The sequence below is a fragment of the Populus trichocarpa genome, unplaced genomic scaffold (genome assembly GCF_000002775.5).
Source record: "Populus trichocarpa isolate Nisqually-1 unplaced genomic scaffold, P.trichocarpa_v4.1 scaffold_509, whole genome shotgun sequence".
In the NCBI taxonomy this organism is placed as follows: Eukaryota; Viridiplantae; Streptophyta; class Magnoliopsida; order Malpighiales; family Salicaceae; genus Populus; species Populus trichocarpa.
Genome location: NW_026291144.1, coordinates 70,047 through 80,622, shown reverse-complemented (window position 1 = coordinate 80,622; position 10,576 = coordinate 70,047). Strand labels below are relative to the sequence as shown.

At 34.6% G+C, this 10,576-nt stretch overlaps 1 protein-coding gene across 5 annotated transcripts; it reads right to left on the bottom strand.

Annotated features, from left to right (window-relative positions):
* Positions 1-6,581: 6,581 nt before the first annotated feature.
* On the bottom strand, positions 6,582-10,345 carry LOC127903887 (ACT domain-containing protein ACR4-like). 5 transcript variants are annotated; one of them, XM_052449884.1, is made up of 8 exons: positions 9,789-10,345; positions 9,216-9,288; positions 9,038-9,083; positions 8,827-8,941; positions 8,642-8,709; positions 7,941-8,531; positions 7,736-7,840; positions 6,582-7,219 (listed from the first exon to the last, which is right to left on the bottom strand). In XM_052449884.1, exons 2-8 carry the CDS (start codon positions 9,278-9,280, stop codon positions 6,878-6,880), a joined length of 1,332 nt encoding a protein of 443 aa, XP_052305844.1. In that variant the 5' UTR covers positions 9,281-9,288; positions 9,789-10,345; the 3' UTR covers positions 6,582-6,877. The 5 variants fall into 5 exon arrangements, with proteins under 5 accessions (XP_052305844.1, XP_052305845.1, XP_052305846.1 ...); XM_052449885.1 differs by having other exon boundaries at positions 9,959-10,345; XM_052449886.1 differs by having other exon boundaries at positions 10,141-10,345.
* Between the last annotated feature and the right edge of the window lie 231 nt (positions 10,346-10,576).

Here is a 10,576-nt window from a genome sequence, read left to right as displayed (position 1 = left end):
TGAGAAAGTAAGGAAAATGAATTCCAGATTTACACCTTTTCGGTCTCTAAATATCTTACAGAATTTCAGTGAAAATACCATGGTGGGTGGGTAACGAGGCTGAGCTAAAGTAAACCTTGAATATTGAGAAAACCTCAATATAGTCCCTAATCTATATAATTGTTCTCAATTACATACCAAACCATTAAATTATGTAGATCAGCTTCCAAATATTTCCCATATTAATTTTTCTATTGAGTTTGTTGTGTCAATATTTTTTTTGAGGTAATTGTACTATTAGTATATCAGATTTACACCTTTTCGGCAATCGAGCATGTGAACTTTAATTTTTCGTTTGAGAGCATTATTTTTAAAAAAACTTCAATCAAGTACCTCCATCCATCTTCTTGAACTTTCTTTTATTTGATGGCATGTTATTTGCCTTCAAATTGGTATTGATATTCCAACTTTCATTTTATGGCAATCAAGTACGTGAACTTTTTTTTTTCTGATATACCAAAGTTTCATATTATTTTAATCAAGTAATTTTTAAAAAAAAATTAACCAACTTTCTATTTATGTTGCAATCATATGATATTCCTTTATTTGCTTAAAATAATAAACATTTTAGTTGTATCAGTAATGTATTTGTTAGTTTTAATTAATTACAAAATATCTTTTGGTCTTTATATAGATGACTTATCATTGATGAAAAGAGCTTACATTTAAATAGGATTTGTTTTAATTTCTTATAAACATTTAATCTAATTTTAAATATTTTAATTTATTAAAAATAATATTATTTTAGAGAATGTTTTTATTAAAAAAAAATTACTAAATTACTTTATTAGAACAATAAAAAATATAGGTGTATCAAAATAAAAGGGATTAAAATTCATGTGCTTGATTGACATAAAATGAAAGTTAGAATATCAATAGTGATTTAATAAAAACAAATGGCGCGTCATTATTTAATGGCAAAATTGACGGAAGGTGGATGGAATTACCTGTTGAAATGTTTGGAAAAAGTTAACCAAGAAAAATAAAGCTCATGTACTTAATTGAGAAAAGTGTAAAGTTGGTGTATTAATAGTGTAATTATCTCATAATTTCGGTCTAATATGCACATTTTATGAAATAAAAAAGTTATTTTTTAATTTAATTAGAGTTGATAAAAAAAAATCAATGGACATTATTAATGTCAAAGAACCATCTCAATCTATACTAAATTGTGCTTAATTTTTATTAAATAAATAGGGACGGTGGGATTCGAACTCATGACTGCTTGGTCGTCAAGGCTCTGATATAATGTTAAAGAACCATTTCAACTTAATAGTTTAAACTGTTAGATAAGATCTTAAAATATGATTTATATTATTTTTTAAGAAAAAAAAAACCTGATTAATAATTGTCTCAAACATTTGGGATGAAATTAATAAATTTTATTGCTTTGTTTTAGGATCTAAATGAGAATGAGTAACTAACTAAAATTGAGGCTCATCTCGAATATTCCCGCACCTCAGCTTCCTAGAAAAACACGAATCAAATGGCAACAAGATGCTCCAGATCTTAGCTTGTCATTTGTCAATGTGAGAATTTCCGGGAAGCTAGGCAGTAAATATTGGCCAAGCAAAAGTACAAAACAAACTGAGTTGCTTAAAATAATGGGTGTGCCTGGGAAATACTATCTTAGCTTGTCATTTGTCAATGTGAGAATTTCTGGGAAGCGAGGTAGTAAATTGCTCGTGACCCATATTTGCATGTGTGATTTTTCACTTGCATGTTCATATCTTCTTAAGAAACAAATAGAGAGAAACCACTGGGAAGCATTTCTCCCACATCGAGCAGATATAAATGTGTTGAATCTTTGTGTTAATTATTTCTTTTTAACTTTGTTTAATCTCTTGGTCTTTACCTGGCTCTGTAGGAGGCCATAAGCCTTCCTTGTGTTGCTTTCTTAATGAATAAAACCCTTGATCCATAAAAAAAAGTAATCGAATATTATGACGTATTGCATGTGTTTTCCTCAACTCGTGTTCATGTACCTGGAAAAAAAAAACAACGAGGAGAGAAAGAAAGACAGGTGGTGCATGGTGGCCATGGTCTTGATATCCAAAAGAAAGCTAGATTGAACTTTAGAATGATTTTTGGACACTATTGGAGTGGCCTGTAGTTTCCACTGAAAGTATGGAAAACAAAATACTGCATTAATTGTACGTATAACCTGATTTGATGCCCTGCATAATTGCTTATTGAATATGACCTGCTGAAAATCCCATTGCTCGTTTTATTGTGACTAGCTAGCTATGCAGTTATGTTAGGAAAAGAGCAAAAGGAATACGTAACTCCCTAATTATCTGTCCTTCAAGAAGAGCATTGAGTATGTACACCAAATAATCTGTCCATTAAGGAAATTAATCACATGGACCAGAGATATGTGTGTGTGTAGAGAGAGAGGTGTTATAAGAATTCAATGAGGTTTTGCAGGTTTTCCTCGTTGAATGTATAGGCAAAACGAGTGGAGAAAGAAGAGAAATAGGGTTTATTTTACTGTGTTAGAAAATAGTATAAAATCATTCTTGTGATTTTACCTAATAATCATGATTTTAAAACTCACCAGTCACCACCTCCAATTTAACTAATAAAATTAAATATAAAGTAATGTTGAGTTTCTGCAGATTTTGTTATATGAAACTATGACAGAATGGATTAAATGAAGAAGTCGGTGTTGACGCTGAAGATGCAAGAAAAGCATTATTATGAGGCTTAATCTGCAGTGGACAAGGAGCTCTCCTTTGTAACCGGCTTAATGCCCCTCTGTATTCCATCTCTTCTTTGTGAACGCAGGTTTGGAATCCGGGAAAGTCATCACCAGAATCCCCCGTTTTCCGTCAGTGCCTCACTTCTTATCTCTTGATTACCCCTCTCCCCCTTGAAGTTTTATAATTCGGTGACATTCGATTGATTTAACCATTTTAAGCAATTGAGATGAAGAGGAAAACTAACTGTATACCAATTACCATGTGTCCTGCAATAGCTAGCTGATGATGGGGACTTATCAGCAAACCATGCATGTAAGAAACACATAATTGGCCTGTCAGAGATAGGCAAATTGGCAAATCTTGTTTGCATCATGCCCTCGAGTTACCATATAAAATCACTCTATAGTCTATCCACAATATAATATTTATTATGGTAAGCTCTTAGGAAGCCATTCATGTGAGATGACGAGGTTGCCTCTGTTGCTGTTGATGCAAGAATCTTTGCATTTTTCCTTATAATCTTTCATGTGGGGGAGAGATCCTAGCACCCATTTAAAAGCTCGAGATTGCCGGTGACAGCTAGAAGAAGCACATGGCATCATATAGTTTCCCTGCGCATTTTTTTTCCCTTGCATTTTACCATTAAGACAAGTAGCTAGCTAAAGGCTATATTTCCGAAGTGCGACAACTGAGTCATAGTCATCAGTCATAAATTAATCAACAGGATAACCACTCAGTCAGAGCTTATGGTCTTTTTTTAGTGGATTCATGGTCATGATTTTGCCATGATTGGCATGCCAATCTAGCTAGCCAAGCTGATCTTGTAGAACTAGCCTCAGTGTCACTTCGATCCTTCAATATCTTGCTTTTATAGTGGGCACTTTATAGCTCATCACATAGGTTTCAATGGCATTGGCTGTGGTTCCCATCATGATCATAGGCAGTAGGGAGGGCTCATTCCATGTTTGCATCCCTGATTCTGCCTGTGCTTGTGTTTTCGTACGAGTATCCCAAGTATTGGTATAAAAAATAGCATGTATAAAATTGAAAAAGTATGAGAGAGGTGCTTTCTTCTTGATCAAATCTCCGATATATATATATATATATATATATAGTAAAAGTCTTATAAATTTTTAATTTCGACATAAATAATTTATAATTTAAACCTGGACAGAGAGATGCACTTGGTCTCTATAAGAAACGAAAATTGTTCCACGTACGCAAAGGGAGACACCTATAACAACGTCTTTCGTTGTTTGAAATACGTGTCACCGCTTGCTAAGGACAGTGATGGTTGAATTTGTTTGTTTTATAATTGCGATGATATCTTTTCTAGCCATAATAATGCACTCAGTTTTCCAAATTGCAGTCTTTAATGTCAAGAGTAAGAGCCAATTAAGTAATACTTTTGCTGTTTTTATTTATTTTGTTTTGCTTTTTTCTTTGTGTTTTTTCTTTTAATATTTTTTTTTAATTTAGTTTGTTAATGTTATTTTTTTTATTTAGTTATCAGATTTTCATGACACGGATCCCGAGTTTAACGGGTTAGCCTATAATTTTTTTTTGTACTTTTTTCTTTTTAATTAATTTTTTTCATTTAATTTAGTTTGTTAATGTTAAATTTCTTTCTATTTAATTATCGGACTTTTATGACACGTATCCCGGGCTTGACGGGTTAACCTGGTTTGACGGTTTAACCCAGTTAACCCGTCAATTTTTTTTTCTATTTAGTTATTTAGTTATCAAACTTTCATGACGCGAATTCCAGGTTTGACGGGTTAACCCAGTTAATTCAGATTTTTTTTCTTTTTCTTCATTAGTTTTTTTTCTTCATATTGGTTTTTTTTCTTGTTTTTTTCTTTTTCATTAATTTATTTAATTATCACACCTTTATGACACGACCTTGCAGCCAGACCCACATCCAAGGCTATTAGATCTGGTGTTGCAGACAAACTCACTTAAACTTAGGTCATGCAAGTTTAATATTATTATTAATATTATAAATATTATTTTTAGATCAGGCGTTGTAGTCAAACTCAAGACTCTTAGATATAACTTTACAAAAATACCTAATATTTTTAAATCTTAATTTTTTTTATATAAAAAAAATTAATCCACGTTATCGCGCGGATGATGTATCTAGTTAACTACTAGAAAAAGTACAAAAAAATATCGAGGTGATGCTGGCGTGGCATCATCTAAACTCAGTAAGAGAAGCCACGTGGCCACACCCGGCAAGGCCTTGATGACCCCCCCCCCCTGGGCCCATAAAGACAACGCATTTTCCCACCTTCATCTCCTTTACACTCTATCTTTGCACATTTTCGGCATTCATGCACTCTTTCGGCCTAAATCGTGGACTGCAATGATATTAACGGACCACTTCAATAAGATAAAGCAACATTACATTGGCTAAACAAGAGAAAAGGGCAGTAAAAAAATTAAAAAAAGAAGCTCGAGGGTCGATTTTATGATTAAGATAGTATGTTCTCTTTTCAGCTCTTGGTGTCGAAGCTAGCTAGAAACTACCTTAATCATAGAATCTTTTTTAAAATTAAAAAAAAAACCCATCCACGCAACTGCAATGATGCATCCCCTGGATTCCTGAGTGGTCTATTTCTTGCTGCAATGGGGCCAGAGCAAATAATATAGAGATTCAATAAAGTGGTAGTAGGTATGGGGGAGGTGACGAATTCCAATTGGGGGGGGAAGAAGACTATTGGGGACTAAAATGCGAGGTCTCGCTCGAAGAGGCCTTGTTTGTCCTACAAGAAATTGAACGTGATGGTGCGGAGAGATCAAGTCTTGGAAGTGAACCATCAACCAGAGTCATCATGTAGTCGGTAGAACAACATTCAAAGCCAAAAAGGTGTTCAAAAAAAGAATTATTCAACGTGGGAACAGCAATATTGGTTCTTGATTGAAACTAGACCAGATAGGGCTTTCTGCTTTCACGAACCGAACTAATTATCTTTTCTAGTTGCTTGGTCTGAAACAGACAGCGACCTTAAAAGATTTCTAATCCAAAATCTTGGTGGGGATTGAAGTCATTATGACCACTACACTAGGAGCCACCTATCAGCCGTGTCTAATTACCACAATTTTGAATTCTAGGCTCCAAAATGGTGGACCACAACCCAGAGTTAGAGTCAAATATAGTTGCTTGTCTTGGATTACCTTGCAACTCTAAACGATTTCGGGGTGCACGGACCTCCTTCATCGTTCATCTAAATAGTAAATAGAAAAGGAGATGTTTTTTTTTTAATTATTTCTTTTCTTTATTTTTATTTCAATTTTATTATTTATTATTTATTTAATTTTAAATTTAAATTTATAAATTATCATAATTTTAAATAAAAATCTCAATATTTGGTTTATATTCAATTTTCTAAGAGTTTATTTTTATTATGATATAATAAGTAAAAAAAAATTAAACTAATAGAATTCACCACTTGAATCGTGAATTTAAGTATAAAACTTGATTTGATTCAATATAACACCATCTTAATTTTTAAATTTAAATCATACCTTTTATTAATTATCCAGGCTATTTTTAAACTTTCAAGTCAACTACATCCTATTTTTAAACTTTCAAGTAAACTACATCATAAAGATAATTCCCAGAAAAATATTGGACCGGGAAATGCAAGATTAACCTATTGAATCTAAATTTAATAATAATGTGAAATAATTTCTTGATATTTTTTTTTTTGAAGCCTCAGCATGGCATAGCGCGAACCTTTAAAGTATAGTGTAATACTATACAATCCAAAGTCTTAACAGAATATTGTTGTTAACAAAAGCCAATGGAAAACAGAAGCAAAGACAGAAACATAGACCAGACTAGAAATTATCTGCACGAGTTAGATTTCCTTGGGTAATTAAATGCTTTCCTAGCTCCAACATCAAATTGGATCTACAGTAACAGATGAAGCTCAATGAAAGGGGTAATAGGAGTATTTACAGGCATTCTCAACTACTCCCCTCGGCACTCTCCAGCCCCCTACCTTCTGCGACAAATGCCTTTGTTCCTGAACTCAAGTCACACAGTATGCTAAAAGGACTGGTTATCTATCTACAGTGAGTGTTTCCAGCAGACAGTTTTAATTTACATGGGGAGCGAACTAACAGTTTATTCAAGAATACGACTTAACCAATCCAAAGTTGACAAAAGATCTCGATTTGAAGAGACCTCCAAAGAGAAACCTTGTGGGTGATTCCTGAGAGACCGGTTTTAACTCTTCAGGACTGCCTTTCACCTTCAGTATGGTCTGGCCAGTTGCTTGCCGGATGGAATCTATGGTTTTAGCATCAACAGGATACCCTGATGCATCACTAACATAAAATGTATTAACAGCTTTGCCTGCTCTTGTTGTAACTTCTGCTCTGGTGACAGTAAGGCTATTTTCACGAAAGATACGAGTAACATCAGATAGCAGCCCAATTCTGTCCTTAGTGCATAACTCTAGCTTCAAGCCCTGAATTAGGAGGAAACAAATCAATCATTTAAAATAGGGAAATACACTCTTAAAATAACAGCTAAAAAAAAAGACATCCAATAAGCCTTCGTTATCATGTTATCAGCTGTTCTCAACAAGTTGCACATTATAGTACACAACAAACAAGAAACTTTCCAATTTCCATACAAGCAAGCGAATGAATTCCTAACAGAATCAAAGCATCAATATCTACCATACAAACAAATATAAACTAAATATAATCTGACAAAGCCTTGGAATACACAATAGCAAGAGCTTTTGACTGGTGAGGGTCAGCCCGTCATTGTTTAATATGCCAATTCAAAGTCATTATCCTAGGAATAAAATCATCTCGTACACTTCATCAAACTCTACATCGCCTCCGTAGCGATGCAAGTAAAGACCGAATAGCTCGACACCCTCTTAGTTGGATGCATGATTTTGGTGAAACAAGGAAAATTATACAAGTAAAGCTTAACAACAGTCTCAGATTTGAATGTACCATGGTGCACTTACCTCAGATACTCTTCTTTCAATAGCTGCTTCAAGACATTGTATAATTCTTTGTCTCTCTGCCTCTGATTTTACAGGGGAACCATCAACATGCTTGATATAATATTCCTACAAATTCCATAAATCCACGGGCCAACACAATCAAGCGCAAAGATCAGTCATCCCTAAATACATTTGTGGAGGAAATTAAAATGCAAATGATTTATACCTGATGAGCTTCTGGACCCTCGGCATCTATATTAGCATGAAAAACTACATACTCCATGTCTGTCAATGTGCAAACCGTATCGAAGAGAAGCTTTGGTCTATCTTTACTTCTTATAGTTATCACTGAGTAGTCCTTCTCATACCAATTCACCACACTCACATTAGGTCTTTGCTTCTCATCCAATACATCATTGTTAGCTCGTTCATAATCCCTATCAGCAAACATCATTTGGTGAAGCCTTCTCTCAGTATGGGTGACCCCATGAGACACGACAGTCCTAGCTCCCCTATATTTGTTACTGCCCTTCAGTACATTACAAAGAAGTTCCTTGACCCTCGATAGCTTCTCTGGGTCAGTAATTGCTGACCCGGTTTCATCATCAGTTACTTGCATCACGGCTGCTGCCCGCATATTGTGTGTCCAGACCTCTGCATTCAATACATTGCATTTTAAATGGGCGAGGACAGCACTCACTTCAGATAGCAGCCCTGGTCTGTCACTTCCTGTTAACTCAATTGCAGTGTGATCTATAGATTGTTTAACCCCAAAAGATCCCATGGAAGATGTAAAGCAAGATTCTGTCCCTAACGACTTGAGATAAAACCAAATAATCAGATCTGTTTGCACCTCAACCAACCAAAAATAAAGAAGCAGAACAAAAAGTTAAAAAAAATAATATCAATCAAAAAATAACAACTCACCTTTGTAATATAATCTAGAATTGCTTCATCGGTAACCTTGTTTCCATCTTGATCCGTAACATTAAAAACTGGTGGAAAAAAGAAGAAGAAGAAGAAAGAGAACCTCAAAATAATCAACCTCTTATGCTCCAAAAAGAAAAGCTAAATTGGAAACCGAAAAAAAAGGGAAAAAAAAAAAGTATTACCATCCATGAACCATCCACCATCAGAGGATACGTAAGCTTTGGTTATGATAAGGTTTAGATCAGTGAGGACTTGAACAACTTCAAGAAGTTTTCCATGTTTGTTAGCACTGTCAACCTGTATCACAAAATGAACGATTGGTACCCAGTAGAACACCAAGAATAATGGGAGACTCGAGCACGCGCATACCCCAAAAAAGGACAAAAACCTTACCCTTATAACAGTAGCATTCTTGCAAGCTTCATTATCAATCACAACCCTAACACACACAAAAAAATAAGGGAAAAAAGAAGTGAACAAAACGGATATAAATCTGATTCGCTTCATAATTTTAGGTCACTTCCAATGGGAAAATTCAGAAAAGAAGATAAAGAATCTGAATGATACGCACCTCGGTGGATTCAATCTCCTAAAGAGCTTCTCATATTCATCATCCAGATCATTTGAAAAGCTCATGTTGACCTCTGTAGAAATAAAAATTTTGAACGGAAAATAAAAAAGAAAAGCTATGAGAACAAAACCAGCCCATAAAACCAAAAAGTTGGTTTCTTGAGAAATAACCATCATCAACGCAAAACACATACTCCTAATAGCCCAAAACAGTACGGATAACTGATAAAAGGCACTCCTAAATTATAACGGAATCCTTAACAATCACTTTTTTCTTAAAACAAATTTTGGAATAAAGAAAGAAATCTAAAGCAGAGAGGATATGTAAATATGTGTAAAATAAAGCACAAATACCAGGGAAGAAATAATTTACTGGCATAAATGTTGTAATTAAGATCACACAGAAACAACATGACTAAGAAACACACATACCCAGCATCAAAAACCCTTGGAAACAGAATACCCCGCATCAAAAAGCTTGGAAACAGAATTAAAAGACAGAAACAATCACCTAATTAACAAAAGCCCATCACCCTAAAATAAAAAACAAAAAAGAGAAAAAATCGACGCCTACCCACTATAGTTCTTGATGCCTCAGTGACGTACTAGTACTGAACCAAAGTAGTTGTCTTGGTTCTCTCAAGATTCAAGAAAGAAAGATAACTCTCTTGCATATACGCATAGGCATGTGTGTGTGTCTATATATATGTATAGAGATAGAGAGAGAGAGAGAGAGAGACAAACCAGAAGAAAGAGTAAGTATCCCCAGAGAGATCTCAGGACTCTAACAAGAAGGAAACCTTAATTTAATATTAATAAATTTGAACACTCCCTATGTGTATTTATTTTTGTTTCTAAAATCAGACACCCCAGTACTCCAAAAACCTGCAATTTCTATGAAAAAAATACAATAGAACGAAATATACCAACGAAAAAAAAACCTGTGCGTGTGTTCCTCTTTCTCTCTCTCTAGTTTATTGGGTTACTCTCTCTAGGATGGTGATGAGTTCGCTGTTTCAATTGCTGGCTCTCGTAAATCAGTACTTAAGGAGAGTTCCCAAGTTTGAGTCTTTGAGAGGGGAAGAGTATTAAATGCACCCAAGCATATTTTAGCGTTGGTTGCTCATTGCTCGAGTGCGCGAGTGAAGGGCTAAACCCTTAAAAATGAAAGGGGGATTAATTTAACCACGTGTTTTTTAGAATGGCGGTGAGGCAATAAATCTCCAAGCTTCGTGGAGTGGACCATTTTATGGATCTGGGTGGGTGTAGTCCATGGGTTAATGGGTAGGTGCAAGTCTTGGTTTTATTTTAGGCAATTCTCGAATTAAATATTAAAAAAAAATAAGGAATCCGGATTTTTTT

What these genes read in the sequence shown, in the direction of transcription:
- LOC127903887 (XM_052449883.1), bottom strand. An exon ending in AGGAGATTGAATCCACCGAG is followed by an intron (nt 9,084 to 9,215) that starts GTGCGTATCATT and finishes TGTGTGTGTTAG; the next exon opens with GGTTGTGATTGATAATGAAG. An exon ending in TTGAAAGAAGAGTATCTGAG is followed by an intron (nt 7,220 to 7,735) that starts GTAAGTGCACCA and finishes CTCCTAATTCAG; the next exon opens with GGCTTGAAGCTAGAGTTATG.